The sequence below is a fragment of the Helobdella robusta genome (genome assembly GCF_000326865.2).
Source record: "Helobdella robusta unplaced genomic scaffold HELROscaffold_1, whole genome shotgun sequence".
NCBI classification, from domain to species: domain Eukaryota; kingdom Metazoa; phylum Annelida; class Clitellata; order Rhynchobdellida; family Glossiphoniidae; genus Helobdella; species Helobdella robusta.
The window spans coordinates 6,706,973-6,723,938 of record NW_008703570.1 but is presented as its reverse complement, the minus strand read 5'-3'; the positions used below and the strand labels follow the sequence as shown (position 1 = coordinate 6,723,938).

Below are 16,966 nucleotides of genomic sequence, written 5' to 3'. Positions count from 1 at the left end.
GTTCCAAAAATTAATATATGATTTGTAAACATTAGTTGATATTATATTTCACAAAAAACAGTCAAATTTTGATCTCGTTGTTTAAAAAACACAACGAAATTTCTTTCGACCGTAAAAAAATTGTCGGAAGTGCACTTTACATTGCAACTCAGAAGTATAATATGAAATAAACATAAAATTAAAACAAAGAAATATATAAAACTTTTAGTACAATAATAATTTTAATAAGGCTGCATGTTTAAAAAACGCTGCAATATAAAAAGCAATGTTAAATATTTAGTATGTTGTGCTTCGCAAAGTTTATGAAAAATTTGACCAAGTTTTTTCGCTTTGATTTCCATCTTGTAAGCATTAAAATTTAATCATTTGACTAAAACCAAATGCATTAACAGGAAAATGTCGCATTGAAAAATTGCAAAAATAGAAAATATTCAGATATTCGGAAATGATTTTCATACAACGTTTCGCAAGTCATAAACGGAGCAAAATAAAGCACGTCAGGTCGAACTACCATGTGGCAGTAAACTAGGGAAGCAGAGCGAAGCTGGTACGAAAATACGGCAGACGTAAATGGAGGAGCATGGCATAAATTTGGACGAGCAAACAAAACGTACGACGTTCAACTCGTTGACAGTCACCTCGTTATTCCGTTGGTATTTGAGCTAATGTCTTTCCGCATAAAAAGGAACGTGTTTTGTTATAAATAAAATAAAAACAAAACCATAAAACCAAGTTGTACCAATGTTATAGAAACTCATGAATAGAACATTTCAAATTTGCAAATGACTAACGTTTATTATTATTTGGAACCTGTTTGTATTGAATTTTTGCCGTATTCGAGTCTATTTAAAACAAGTGCTGCTTACAAACCCAGCTACAATTCACTCACAATTATTTACAATTTTACAAATTTCTTATGTAGGCCTATGCAGCGCATTTTATGTGCATCAAGCGCGTGCTTCCTGAAACAAATTTGTTTATCGCCATCCCTTCCTGGAATACTGCATGAAATCTTTATTGACCGAAAGAAAATTTTTTTATTATTTATGTGGAACCAATTTTAGTTTGTGAATTTCTCATTAGTTCTTCGTTGTTTCAGATTAAATTTTGTTACTTTAACAGAAAAACATAAAGCGTATATGTATGCAAACAATTTTTTCACTGTTTGTTAAATATATGAATCCCATTTATGAGTTTCTATATTTTAGGTTTCACGCAGCATGTTTAATAAAATAGATCATACCAGTCACAGAATCCATTCAACATATTCATCCAAAAGTTAATAATTTTTTTCTTTTCTAATCAGAGAAAGGGACTTGTTCGCAATGGATTCTGGCTGCAATAAACAAGTTATAAACTCTGATAGAATGGAGACGTAAACGTCGTCACATATATTATTATTGATTTGTCCTTATCTTTCAAATTTCTCGTAAATTTGCACGAATGGTTAAGAAGCTATTTCACCAGTTGGCACTTCATATCAAATAATAACATGCACAGAAGTTACATTTCAAATACAATTCTTTTTAAATCAAATCAAATAAGTGTTTTCATGGAAATTATGTTCTAACATTGTTGGGTTCTTATTAAATAGTGCTGAAGACCCCCACAACACATTGCATTCTGGTCACAATGTAATTAAATTTCAGTCATATCAAATGCCTCTTATCACAAACTTCATTGCACAAAAAATCAATTTCAATGTTTTTGAGTGTTTTGCAATATTTATTGAGTTAAACTTTTAAAGATACTGAAAATTTTAACGTAAAACATAATTGGAATTATCTTCAGTCAAAATTTGTTTAAAAGATATGAGAAATAATAAAATACAAACAAATGACATATTGCTCATTAGCAGGTTTTGTGGCAAAATGATTGAACATTACAAACAAGCCATCTCAGCAAACAAACACATCTGCACCCGTCATCAACTTGTTATTGTTGTTTATGCAGCACGCTGGCGTCCAGGCAGTGACTGGACCTCATTCAATATTGAAACACCTACACAGCACGCACGCACTGACGAACGTCAGGGTTCCCTCAAAAGTTGCAACTCTCTCAGGCACATTAAACGAGGGAATTCAAGCGCCAACAAATCATCATTCTAGGTACAGGCGTTTTTGGAGCAATAATTTTTCGTTGCCGATGTTGTGGGCTGTGATCGATAATAATAATAACAACAACAACAACAATTTTTAATTTATGAGGCTATCATAGAACAGTAAATAATTTATCACTGATCAATAAAGTAATTAAAGGCCTGACAAGATATACGACTTCCTGTATGGATACCTACATATATTAATATCATAATCATCATATATTTATACACATGTAGGTAATTTTTATTTGTCCAACACATATAATAAGGTAGAAAAAATAAAAAAACAATTGCGTTTCAAAAAATGGGTTGCACTTGAAGAGGCGGACCGTTATAGATGGATGAAAGGTGGATAAGTTGATGGTTGGATAAGTGGATAGGCAGTGAGATGAGTGTGTAGTTAGATAGGTGGCATACTGCGTGAGACTCTTTTGATCATTTGACCGCCAGATTATTGTTATTTAATGCGAGGTCTTCAAGAGATTTCCCGAATTTATTGCAGGCAATAAACTGCAGAGAAGCAAAATGATGAGGCGTATTAAGCAGCATAGTTCGTTGGTTTATTATTTATTATCTGAGGATATTTTTATTGAAATGTTGTATTTCGATTTTCTGCCATTCGATTAAGTAGTTTCAACTGTTGTGGTTGGAGTTGTCCTGCTTTGTCTTTAGTTTCTGTAGCAGAACATTGCAATGTGAACATGCTCCAATGTGAGAGATCGTCTCACAACATCTTGTCGACCATGCACATGATTGAATGCACCCAGCTATACATCTATCAGTCATAATGAAAATCTTTCTATGGTTTAACACTACTTTTTTAAATATTGAAGTAAACTACTTTATTATTATTATTATGAGAAAAAACATGGACGAAGACAAAATGTCCCTATGCCCGCGACACAAAATTAACTATAAAATTTTAACACATAAACAATGTGCATGAATATATATATATGAATATGTTCTGTTTATACATAAAGATCAAACAAAAAAAATAAATAAACAAAAATATAAGAGAATAACTTCGATTATTAATTCAACTTTATATATATATATATATACGCAAACATTTCTTCATAAAAATTCCAATTTCAACCATTCATATATATCTTTGAAAAAAAATTTTCTGTTTCAAATGTTTGTAAAAAAAATTAACCAAATTTAGTAAAAATATTAGTAAAATTTTAATAAACAATTGCGTAACTATGTGTGTATATCAGAAAATATAAAAAAATATCAATTACAAGCTATGTGAGAACGTGCTTTTTGTTAAATGCACGTTGTGGTAGCGATATGTTTTTTGTTAAACCTGGTTGAATGTTTCTAATTAAAAGACGAATAAAATTTTATTGTCAGGGTTAGGGGACGTCATCATAAGATTGCTGCAAGGAATTTAACAGATAAATTGAAACAGAACTGCATTTTAACTTGATTGCAAGATTATTGATATGACGTTAAAACAATTGCCCTGTTTCAATCTTTAGAAAGGAAGAAAAAAAAATTATTCTAAAAAAAAATAAAATTTAATTAAGAGAAAATTGTAATTTAAAAATAAAATTAAAAAAAACGAGTCGAAAATTAAAAGTTGCTTTTGAAAGATTTCAATTATAATGATAGATCAACAATAGTATGGGCGTCATGCTATAAATGTACTTAAGGTACCCATTTATTTTTGATTGATATTGTTTTTTGATTAAATGCTGGAATAAAAAACAATTAATTTTTTTTGGGAAAATGTAGGTATGCGAAAAAGTTTATTTAAAAAAATTTCATGTTATGTTGAAAAAAGAAAAAAATTGGAAACATAAGAACTTATCTAACTTCTTTATACTTAATTATTTTTAGACCATTATTAGTATTTTAAAATTAAAAAATTTAGTTTCATGAGTTAAAATTCAGAACATTTGAAGTAATGGAAGAATCGTTCAAGTGCATTTAATAAAATCTGGTGAATGGCGCAATTTCAGTTTAAATGGTGTTCATAGTTTGGATTTTCGAATGCTCTATACAATTAAATCAATAATAACAACTGTGCCGTACATTCCAAAAGAACCTTTATCGCCTGCGTTTAATTTGTGGAGTACGCAGATATATCATCTATTGTTAAAAATTAAACTGAATTTTTAATGAATTATTTTGCAATATGCGATAAAATTAATTAAATCAATTTTAAAACTGTCAACATCTTAAACTCAACTTTTTAAAACGAAGTAATGAATGAATTCAAAAGAACTTACTTGATTGAAAAATTTGCTTTTAATAAAATCCATACAAGAAAAACAAATGTAGTAGTCTCAGCAAATCAAAAACAAACTTGCACTAAAAGTTTTTACGTTAAAAATTAAAAAATATCAAATATGGTTTTGTTTTTACTGTTCACATAAATATTAGTCAAAAGTATTTTGTTGAACACCTTATCATTTCATTAAATTTCATTTTTCATTTAACGAAACTCTCAAACATCGGAAAAATATTTTGACGAAAACGGAGCCCAATCGTCTGAAATATATACGGTCCTTGTCTGTGCGCTAAATGATACTGGCCTACGCGCGTGTGTATATATATATGTGTGTGTGTGCGTGTTTGTGTGTGCGTGTCTGTGTGTGGATACATACTATTATTATTATTATAAATATTTATATAGCGCAAATTAAGAAATAAATAAATGTTATAAAAAGCGCTGTTATTAAATAAAATAATGAGAAATGTATCATAATATAAATAAATAAGTCTTCATCAATTTTGTAAATGTTAACAAATTCAGATTCGAATCAAGTATATGACTTAGGAGGCTGTTTCAAAGTCATGGATCATACATAAACTGCAAAATTTCTGGATCTTATTTCAACTGACTCGTCTGTACAGTTAGGTAATAATTCAATCCATTGGAACGTAGATTTTTTCCTATAGATTCAAAGTTTTTATTGTCATAACATGGTACTCCAGCTTGACAACGATGTGTAGCGGTGCAACTTCATCAAAAATTTTTTTCATTTCCTCTTTAAAAAATCAAACAGTTACTCTACAATTACAAACTTTACTTATAGGTGAATCATTAATCTATCAGATAATTTTTTGTCATCAAAGACCTAATTATCTTGTTATGCCGCAGAAAGGGTTTCCACACAAACGGCAAACAAACTTTAACCAATGCCTGATCGGAAAAAGTTTCACTCGGATAAACTACTATATCCGAAACACTCATATTATCATAGACAACTCATATTATCATTATCCAATAACCCCCAAAAATTATGAGTCGGCTGATTAACATAATTCTTCAAATGAAACTCCTCAAACAATTCTAGCAAAGTCATAGCATGGCGATTATCTTTCCTATCAACTCGAACATTAAAAATCACCCAGCAAAACGAGATTCGACACAAACGGTGACATGTTCTCTAGTGTATATCTTAGTTCTCTAAAAAAAATTTCGTGTTTGTTGTACATTAACTTTATTGCTATTGCTTCAAATGTGGCAAGTGTGGGCAAAATAAATCGTTTACATTTAAATTCTGACCTAATGTAAATTATTATTTCACCATGTTGAGGATCATTTTGTCTTAGATAATCTTGGCTTTACCACTTGGCATAGGAGATTCAACAGAAATATCACCTTGACATCGATGCCATGTCTCGGTCAACACCAAAACATCAAGTCCATCCACCAAAAGTCCAATAGTTCATTTGATTTGTTTCCAATTGATCTGATAATTAACAACCCGAGATAAATTTCACCTTGTTTGGAAGCACTCTTATAATTAAACAGTAGATTGTTGGAAGCAAATGAATCGGTCTCATAATTATAAAAACAATTTATTGTTGCGTTTTCTTTGCAAATCTTTCTATTTTCCACCATCGGATCGGTCCCCTGACTCTGCATAGAAAACCTTGTGAGCATGTAGCTTGTTTAATTTTAGCATCGTCTACAAATGTACATACATATGTATATATGTTCTTTAATATAAAGTGTGTATTGACGCAGAACTTTACATATATAACATATAAAATCTTTCCCTGTTTACATCCAATCAAATCAACAGCCGCAGTAGCAGCAACAACATAAGCAACAGCAAGTCAAAACAAACTGTAGTAGGAATTGTTGTTGCTGTAACAGACTCCGACTAGAGACATTGGATGATGATCAAAAGTTAATGGAAATGCGTGAAGCACTTTTCATGTCCATGTTCAAAAGATGAATGCGTCCTGGTCGTAGATGTTTGTATATGACAAAAGCAATTTGAAACACCGGTCCAATGTTGTTTTTCACACATTGTTCATCATCATCTTTTTTATTTCACAACAATATGAAGTGAAAGAGTATGACGTCGATCACGTTCGAACTAAACATCGTAATCGTTTATCTGATGATCTGTTTGAGACGGAACTTAAAATTCACAGACATTTTTGCAGAATTTTAGTGTGATTGACTGTTTTATTAGTAACGTAAATATTTATGAAACTTGCTGTTACATACTGTGTGTGTGTGTGTGTCTATATAAAATGATAAAAATTAAATTTTTTTATATATCGTCTATTCACTAAGTACCTGGATTGTTTTTTATTAATTAGTAAATTGCATCAAATAAAGACTGCATAGTATTTAAAATATTTTTTAGTTATTGTAGATAGTATTTAAATACTACTAGCGCTATTTAGTATTTAAATAGTATTTAAATACTATTTAAATACTGAATTTAAATTAAATATCCGTTAAGTAATTTTAATACTGAACACTTGATTATTCAAAATTCTAATTGTGTTGGATGTATGAAAAGAATGCGGTTACGACGTTGATATTGTATAAAAAAAAGTTTAGTGTGTATTGTGAGTGTGTGTGTGTCTGTGTGTCTGTGTTGTGTGTGTGTTTGTGTTATGTAATGAGTGGCCTGCGTGTGTGTGACGGTGCAAAGTTCTCATGATGGCAAGGCTATAAAAATTGTTTGCATGATTCAAGTTTTAAGTTTATTGGAATATATATCATAATAATGATTATGAAAAATTAAAGTAGAGTACTGACGTGATAAGTTCTATTTTTTTGAAATCTCTGTAATAAAAAAAAATACCTTTCCAATGCCACAAAAAGTTGCTCAAGCACACACAAACAGAACATTCCATAACCATTTGTTGTGGACTCGTTAGAACGTTTACACTTTTTAATTTTTCGCAGACCACCTCCGATCTAGAGCAGATGAACGTGATAATGTTTGCCGAACAAAAAAACAGACAACGGGTCATCTGTTTTAGCAGCATGAGTTCTGACATCATCATTGTTCACTTATTTGAAGCCATTTCGAGTTGTAAAATAATATAAAAACATAAAATTTAAACAGATAAACAAAATGTTTTTTAATAAACAGATAAAAAAATGTTTTTGTATATTTATGTTAAGCAGAAAACAAAATGATAACAAAATTTGTTTCAATCAACATTGAATGCAATGGATATTAAAGTCATTCATTCCTTCATCATAATTAATGATTATTTTTATAAAAAAAAAAGTAGAAAAAAATCAACACTTATTGAAAACAGCAAATTACTGTTTAGTATAAAATTAATGAGATAACATGGTTCTCTTTAATTACAAATATTAAATACGATAAAATATCTTTGGTAAATATAGAGAACGAAAATTTATGTTCTCAACATTTTTACATGATTTTTGTAGGAATTCGACGTACGCAAATATAACTTACTTTCGATAAAAAGTACCGAAATTTCTGCTCGTTAACAGAAAACCAATTATATCCCTTTTTTGTAGCGTATTCTAAAAAAATTTGATTTTTTGAAGATAGTTGAGCGGCAAATGATTGGGGATAATTAATTAAAGTTTATTGCTATTTGAGAGATCGCACACGCAGTGTATCTGACAGATTTTCTACTTTAATATTAATTTAACCGGGCCACTTTCTATTAGTATTTGTTTGATAGATTTTTATTCTTTGGTGTTGGTCTTCAAAATGTCAGATGTAACCTAAACAAACACAAGATGCGTCAGATTTTGATCAACAATTAAGCAGTTAGTTATTCTAAACTATTAAAATGGTACAACTTTTAAACCTTATTGATGCTATTAAATCGTGAAAATGAACAACTTGTAATAAACTAGTTAATAAATACAGTTTCATTATTAAAAAGTTAACCGGATATGACGTGCCAATTTTTACTATTTGCAGAAGTACCTACGTTATAGCGAAGTTTAAGCGCATATGTTTCACTCGTTTCACTTTTTCAAAACTTTGTTTATTGCTGAAAATCTGTATGCAATTAATATTATAAATTCGCAAATTTTGTTCAAAAATACCAGATCAGCAGAAAGGCATGTAGATCATTTTGATTCATTTCTTATTTACATCTCACTTAAAATGCGAATTCGTTACAATACTCTGCCCGCTGACAAAATACAGATGCACTGCTCTCTTTCCTAATGGTTTTCAGTATTATTCAATTAACAACAAACTAATCAGCTAATTAATTAATTAACTAACTAACTAACTTTGGTTATTTTTTACAAGATACCAGCACCATTCAAACGATTTCACTATTATGCTTCCAATGAGTTACGGACAGGAAGGAAAACTCTGAGGAAAACTTTAAAAAATCCAAATGATTTTTGTACTGTAAAAGTCCAACATTTTATTTTTCTCCATTGTATTTTTTTCATTATAACGAATAATTTCATATACAAATTACTATTCTTTTTATCATTCCATTTCGCTTCAATCAAAAGCACATTTGGCCCAATTTGTGCACCAAATCTTCATGAAATAATGAAATGACCATTATGATTGACCCGCAAGAGTTAAAAATAGAATGTAATAACGCAGATGGGTGGATTCAAAAGGGGGGTGGATATGTTCAGGACGCATCTTTCCACACAAAGTCAAGGAAGAAAAAACAGTTACAATCTTGTGAAATATCAACAAACGTAAATCATAATATATTATCTTAATGATAAAACAGCGTGTGTTTGTTTTGTGTGTGTTTGTGTGTGTGTGGTGTGTATGTCTGTCTGTCTGTCTGTCTGCTGTGTGTATGTATGTCTATCCCGTACAGCACAGCCACTGCTTGCTGGAATAATAATTCGTTCATTAAATGGAACATTCCAGACCCTTTTATGTGCGATAAATTTGCTGGCAGTACCAATATTGTGCTAACATATTCTGTTAATTGCTCATTTTATATCAAAAATCCGCGTGACGATGTAAATTAGTTTTTAATTTTTTTAATGATTTTGTAAACACTGACAATTTTTTATTAGCAATTTACACATTTTTATAATTTTTTATGAAGAAATAAAAATATCATGAATTTAAAACGTTTAATCGAATAATTTTCATTAAATTTGCATTTGCATTGGTAACTGTTTTTAAACTTTAAAGCTAATTAGGAAGATCTGTTTATGTTCAGTTTGAAGTACGATGGTTTGAAAACATTTTTATTACCTTGAAAAATTTTTTATTTTGTTATGTTCGTCTTTGCACTGATTAATAATGCAAATAAATCTCGAAAGTATCACTAAGATGCATGCAACAAAACAAAAAAGTTTTGTCCTAGCTTATAATATAAACTCTTTTTGATTATCTTACATTTAACTAGCTGCTCCAAACTACATTTATCTTACATTTAACTAGCTGTTTCAGTGGTTGAATCTAGATGGATAAGAAGGAAGTTGATAGAGAAACCAGAATTATCTAGTGATCAACATTTCACTGGAACTGGACGACGTGTATCCTTCCACACGTAGCTTCAGGACTTGCGTTCCACTACAACAAAGTCCTACGACGACTTCCGCAACAAATTTGCTTGTTAAAATAAAAGATGGGCACCGATGTAGTTCAGTTGTTAGAAGTGCCATGTCTCGCGCTGCTTTTACGTGGTGGCGGGGTTCGAATACTGTCTGTCCGAAACTCAAATTATGCGGTGCTTGCGCGTGCATAAATGATGTGTATGTGCGTCATATGGCTGGTGGATAGTGTACAGCCTTTGTGGCACAAATGTTTAATTACAAGTAGAAAATAACATGTATGCAGTTCTGCGTATGACAGAGTTGCAATATGAAGAAGTTTAAAAATTTGTTCTTCACAGAAACACATTAGAAACAACATCAAATATTTTTTCATTGAAATGTCATTTAAATGATAAGAAGATGATAAGTTGATAAAAAAATCGAGTGAACGAGAAGAGATCAATCACATTTGTAGAAGCTGTCTACGGAAAATTTCTGGCTACACTAGTTTTTAATTGTATAGCCTATCTAACATGATTTGACGTGGCATTTAACTATATTTTAGAAATAAAATAAAAGCATTTTTACAAGAAACGTTTTTAAAAGGATCGATTAACTACTATTTTTATTCGTTCACTTTATTTTAAAAAATAAAATGTTCCAACCAAGATAGCAACCGTTTTCAAAGTTGTGGCCATTGATGATTATACGAAGCCTATATATACGAAGATATAACATACGAAGATATACGAAGATATAACATTGAAAAATGTTGATAAAATTAATTGAACAATGTAGTATAAATAGGCCGGCATGTTGGTGGAGGATACGTTGCGTTGAAATTTCAAAGTTGGGCAGGGAAAGTGGGAATTTCCACAATAAAATTCTTTGCTTGCGTGGTGAACTTTATTATATTATAACACTAATGGGAGTGAGAATTTTGTTAAGAAATCAAATTTTTACTCTATATAAAACAACAGATTAGTTGTTTGGGCTATTTTTTATTTTTAACGAAACGATTAACTGTATGACCTCAAGTTCAGGCTCTTATTTCTGAACATGGTTTATGGAATGAATTTCAACCATTTTTAGAAGAACCAGGCATCAAATACCTTGTATATTATAGGTGGAAATTTGTGTGCACATGAAGTAGATCACTAGAGAGCAGGATCGGGCGTCTTTAATCATTAGGTTTCCCCTTCGGATGAAAATTGGTTAGTGCCTCAATGCGAAAGGAAAAAAAATTTTGTCGATGTGATTTATCTGCCTTTGCTTTAATTTAGTTGTATCGGTTGAAATTGCTTGTCTGACATAGCAATTTTTAATTATAAAATCTCGCTTACTTTTCTTTTAGTCACGAAAGTCAAAGTTTGCTGACAGCTGTTGGCGCCTTCAGTTACCCGGTGCCCAACGTTACCACACCTCAGGCAGGCGCTGCTGTGTTAACTTCAAAGACAAATCCTTTGAATGTTTTACTTAATATTAAAAACAATAAAAATTATGTAACAGCGTTCATAAGGAAAGAAACAAAAGAAATTCGCAAAACAATTAGTCCCCATTTCATAACGTAACGTGACACAGTGAGTCGTCATACAACGTTTGATGATGAAATAAAATCCATGTAGAAACATTGCACAAATTATTCATTCTCTTGTTACGCTCGCTCGAATGCACAACACGTTCAAAGACGGCAGAACAATATTTATGTTCCATATTATCTCTCTGCCTTCTTTCAATCAATAGTAAACGTCAATCAAGCTTCCTCCAGGTTCGTCATTTTGTTAAACAACCTTGTTATACTGCGGATTAAAATGAAACGTGTCATGCATGTCGGTAGATACATTTATCTCCTTCACATCAAACATTCCACAAACAACTAAATGAAAACTGACTAAAAATTTAATAGACACAAAAAATAGCTACCACCTATCTACCAACAATACAAATTCAATCCAATCATTTTTCACTCCATCATGTCATGCGTCGATCACTTTTTGGAGGCTTGCAACACTTTCATCCAAACAGACATTGAAAAAGTACTTTGACTTTGCTTCAAAATATCATTTGAGCCGCAAAAATATGGCAAAGCCTCTAAAAATTGCATTATCATATAAATAAATGTAAATATATTTATTTTTATTTATTAATTTATTGCATATATAATTTTAATATGAATATATGACCCCTATATATAATTCGCATATATTTATTTTTACATTTATGACGTGTAGAGGCTTATAATTAGTCGGTGTGTGCTTTATGAAGATGCGATCATTAAAGAAGCACCGGGGCCCCAATGCTTGTCATCCTCATATAATGCGTCATCATCATCCTCAATTCTTTTTATACATTATCATTATTTATAACTGCTGTGATGTTGTTGTTGTTGTTGTTGTTGTTGTTGTTGTTGTTGTTGTTGTTGTTGTTGTTGTTGTTGTTGTTGGTGTAGTCCAAATGATAACCACCCACACGACCCGTGATCTCTATAAAATACACCTGTGTACTCGTTACTATGTTTAATGGTTTTTTCTAAAGTTTATCCAAGTTTATGCATTTGTTTCGTTTGACAGTGTGGTTGGATAGATGAATGGATATGTGGATAGATGGATGGATGGATGGATGGATGGATGGATGGACGGACGGACGGACGGACGGACGGACGGATGGATGGATGAATGAATGAATGGATGGATGGATGAATGTGTGTGTGTTTATATATACATAAATAGTTATGGTTAAAACGATATTTTATAATCAATAAATGCATGCATTTTAAAGTTTAATTCAAAAAAAACAGTTCAAAAAATTATTCTTTACTTTTCCCAATCATTCAAATCACAGTTTTTAGCTGTTACACGTTTTTCAATGAACGTACCTGTACAAGTCGGCATGTTCCGTGGGTAGGGTGGCACAACTGATGGGCCACGTGCCCCCCAACTGAAGATCGACTGCTTTTGAATGTCCCTTGTGTCCCATGAAATATGCGTTAAATTTCTCAAAAATTAAAAATGATTTAAAGTTATTCCATCTCAAATTTTTGAATTGAAAATTTAATCTAAAAATATTTCCGAGTCAAAATTTGAAATTACACCTATCGAAGCCTGGTTTAATACAAATATTTTGTTTGTAGTTGTTTGTTTGTATTTCATTAAAAAGTGCTTAAAACAATTAATATTGATAAATTGTACTATAATACTAAAATCTCTCTCTTGCTCCTTCTCTCTCTCTCTCTCTCTCTCTCCTCTCTCTCTCTCTCTCTCTCTCTCTTTCTCTCTCTCTCTCTCTCTTCCTATTAAGCAACCACACACGCACTGACATTTGACAGTGTTATTAATGTGATAACGTATTTTTCTAAAAATGGTTGTTGAAAAACTAAAAAATTCAAGTTAAACAACTGGCATTATGAATTGACAAAAATTAGTCATAAAATTGAATATTTTAAGAATAAATAAATTCTACAAACAATGAAAAAATTATTTGTTTTGAAGGAAAAAATTAATAACTTATAGTTAGTTTGAACTGCAACAAAATGAAAAAAATGATACTAAACAACACTTACAAAATAAAACTCGCCATGAGAAGCATAGTTTATGAATTGAAAAAGTATCTTTTTTTCTGTAAAACTTTTTACTATTTTCAATTTATCTTTCATTTATTTATTTGATAATTAGTTCATTTATTAATTTTTCTATATTTATAACTATTTATTTATTTATTTGTAAATGACGTAAATGAGTGTTAGTAAATTTTTGACGTGGTTATTTATTTTTGGTTATGTTGTTTGTAATTTATGGCAATGTTGTTGTATTTTTTTGTTAGACTGTTGATAGAATGTTGGTAGGCCGTTGTTATGTTGTTGTTGTTGCTGCTGCTGTTGTAAATTGTTGTAAATAATGCTATCCAACCGAGCAGAATGTATTATATTTTATAACCATCCTTGAGACTACCTTATCATTATTGTCATGCGGTTGAAAGACTTAATGAAATGCGAATAAGTCCAGATTTACATATTTAACATTTTTTCAACAAAAATTTTGAGATAAAATTTCTGAAAAATTATATGTATACGTTATTATTATATATTGGATTAAGACTGTCAGAAATACAATTATTGATGAAAATCACAGCAAGTTCGGCGTTAGTTAAATTCCAATTTAACTTTTCGAAAATTTGAATTGGAAGTTAACTAACGCCGAACATGCTGTGATTTTCATCAGTTATTATATATATATATATATATATATATATATATATATATTAACATTATATAAATATATGAAAGCACTCAGAATGTAACGTCAGAATCTAACTGGTTGTATGTTGATGTGGTTAAATCCTTCATTAAAACATTTTGTTGCTTGTGACATTGAAAATTAAAATTCAATTATTTCAATCCCGATTGTACTTTAGAAATGTTGTTAGTAAGCCGCAACATTTGACACGTTAAACAGTGTCTCCAGCTTTCATGCCAACTCTATGTCAGCAAAAAACGACTCTAAAAAACCCAAGATTAGAATGTTATGTTGCTAAATATGAAAATCAAACCAAGATAAAATTAACCCAGATATCGAGGGACGAATATGAAATTTTTTAAAGAATAAAATAAGGAAGATTGACTGTTAAAATCGTTTGGATGGTATAATACGATGCATTATTATTTTTCTACTACGCCATCAGAAATAAAATTCATTTGATAGCGAAATATGTTAAATAGTTTTTTTAACCATATTCCACGAAACGTTATGGGCTGTAGAGTTGCAATGGTATTTAATTATATAAAAAAAACTTTAACCACTCGCCTAACATGCCCAATGTCATATTATCTTCCAGTTTGTTATGTTATTATATACAAAAAAACATTAATTAAAAAAAATTAATTGAAAAAATTAATTAAAAAAAATTAAAAGCTAGCATGGCCAACTTTTAATTTTTGTATTTATCAAATTTTTTAGGAAATTTCCATTTTTTTATACTTTCAAGTGCAATTAAGAAAATCGAATTTCATTTTTTTTTTCAAAATTTAAAAGCAGTCCATTTGCTATCATTGTTCTAATTTTAAAAATTTACGAAGATTTTTTCAAGAAATTGGTTTTTTAATTTGATTTGAATCCAGTTAATTATCGATTTTTTGAAATTGTATAAAACAACTAGAACTGCATATTTATTTCGTCAAATCCTTCGCTTTGATGTCTAGCAGAATGCGTTCCGCAATAGCAATTATTTTCTTCTATATTAACTTAAATGTGATTATAGCAAAAAGCAACTGTTTTCAGAGATTCAAAGAAGATGGTGCAAGTTTTTGTTCATGCGACCGTCCATCAGACAACTTCACCTTATCTACATTCTCTTGTTGGGGAGCTCTGATGTTCTGCTCTATGGCATGTCTCAAAGCTCCGGACTGCTTGGCATACAATTTCTGGAATGCTACCAACCAGTGTCAACTATTTAATCAAACGTTGAAAAAGTATTCTATTCTTTCCGGATGTCAACATTATATAAAAAAAAGTTTGATTTCATTTTTCTACCAGTATGTGTTGTAATATAATTTTAAATTAAAATAAATTTTTAAAAATCAAATTTTTCAAGGCCCTTCTCGTATCAACACAATTTTGACAATTAGCGTAGACAATGCTCTAATTGGATTTTACGTCAATGGAAAGAACATATCCGTAGCATTAAACTTTCCTCATGCTAATGACGTGACCACTGCTGATACCTACAATCTGTCTGCAACTCAGCTTCACGTTCTTGCAGTTTTGGCTCGCAACGATGGAGGACCTAGTTGTTAACATTTTTCCACCATTTTAATTCTATAACAGTTTTTTTGAATGTCTTAGATAACGTTTTTACAATAATTTTTTAATTAATCTTTTTCAATCTAAAAACGTAACAGATGGTTTAATAATTGGATCATCGGATGATTATGTCCAGAGCAACAGTTCTTGGAAATGCACTCCCAACGCATACAAAGACTGGTACAAAATAAATTACAATGACTCATCATGGCCTGCAGCTTCGGTAGTTCTTCCACCGATAATAGCCGCAATCGTGACGGGAATGGCTAAATGGATTAGTGGCCTTAGTAACTGCTCAGTGTGCGCTGCGGATTTTTACTGCAGGAAAAACTTTATAGGTATCATTAGATTTTGTAACTTTTATTTTTTTATAAATTTATAACATTTGCTTTAAATATTTCTAGAACTGATTGCTGCAAAAATGTGTCAACCTAATTAGTCCAGCTAAACGATTGCACCGTGGTTCCGAGTGTGCTCGATGTATTGAGCAGTAAATAATTTTATGTAGACATATTTAATTTAATTTCATTTTTCTAAATATTTGAAAAACATTTTTGCACAACAATGTAGATGAGTCTTTGACGATTTGACACTATTTTTAGTTCTTTAATATAGATTTTGAGATTGTGTGATTTGTCTAACTTGTTTTAATTAAAACAAATTAATCATAAGTTTACGCCATTTTTCACTTTGCCGCAAGGTTCGTAACGGGAAGCATCAAATTTATCTAATAGATTTTAATTTCAAATATAAAATTTACGAAAGTAAAAAATTAAAACAGCTGACATCAAAAAACTGCCACTCTTAACCAATCTGCAAGAAATGTGTTCAGCTACCTACCTATAGCTTGTCAAAGGCGCTTGATATAAAATCAGTTTTTTGAAAACACTGCTAGTTTAATGAATTAGCAACGTCTCGATCATTTTCTAGTACAAAGCCGTGTTAACAGCCGCAGAAAACTTCATTTAATTTAGTGAAAATCGATAATAGCAATAGGAAACGCACTTGATGACAAACATACAGCAAATTTAAATCGGCTGATTTCCCTTATTTTAAATTATTACACATCAGATATCATGCGTCAGGTCGTAAAGCTGGTTAGAAACTATCGGGGAACTCATAAAAACGTCTCATTTCTTTCATTTTGTAGCAACGTTGCTGAGTTAGTACATCATATTCTCCCGCAGGGTAAGCAAATGTCAATCGCTAACGACTTTCAATACAGACCAACATTGAAAACACTTCTGATTAGCCTATTATTAAGTACAAGTTTTAAAGCTGGCTAAATTTAATCATTATTACAATTATCTCACAATATATGTAAAGTTTCATCCCATC

General features: G+C 30.7%; 2 protein-coding genes across 2 annotated transcripts; one reads left to right on the top strand and one right to left on the bottom strand.

Moving 5' to 3' along the window:
• Positions 1-9,794: 9,794 nt before the first annotated feature.
• HELRODRAFT_159103 (hypothetical protein) lies at positions 9,795-12,809 on the bottom strand (the record flags this gene model as incomplete). Its single annotated transcript, XM_009011017.1, has 3 exons — positions 9,795-10,004; positions 11,177-11,270; positions 12,709-12,809. 3 exons carry the CDS (start codon positions 12,807-12,809, stop codon positions 9,795-9,797), a joined length of 405 nt encoding a protein of 134 aa, XP_009009265.1.
• Positions 12,810-15,031: 2,222 nt separating this feature from the next.
• HELRODRAFT_159102 (hypothetical protein) lies at positions 15,032-16,914 on the top strand (the record flags this gene model as incomplete). The annotated part of the gene is made up of 5 exons (XM_009011016.1): positions 15,032-15,338; positions 15,420-15,614; positions 15,727-15,966; positions 16,652-16,725; positions 16,816-16,914. 5 exons carry the CDS (start codon positions 15,032-15,034, stop codon positions 16,912-16,914), a joined length of 915 nt encoding a protein of 304 aa, XP_009009264.1.
• Positions 16,915-16,966: the final 52 nt, after the last annotated feature.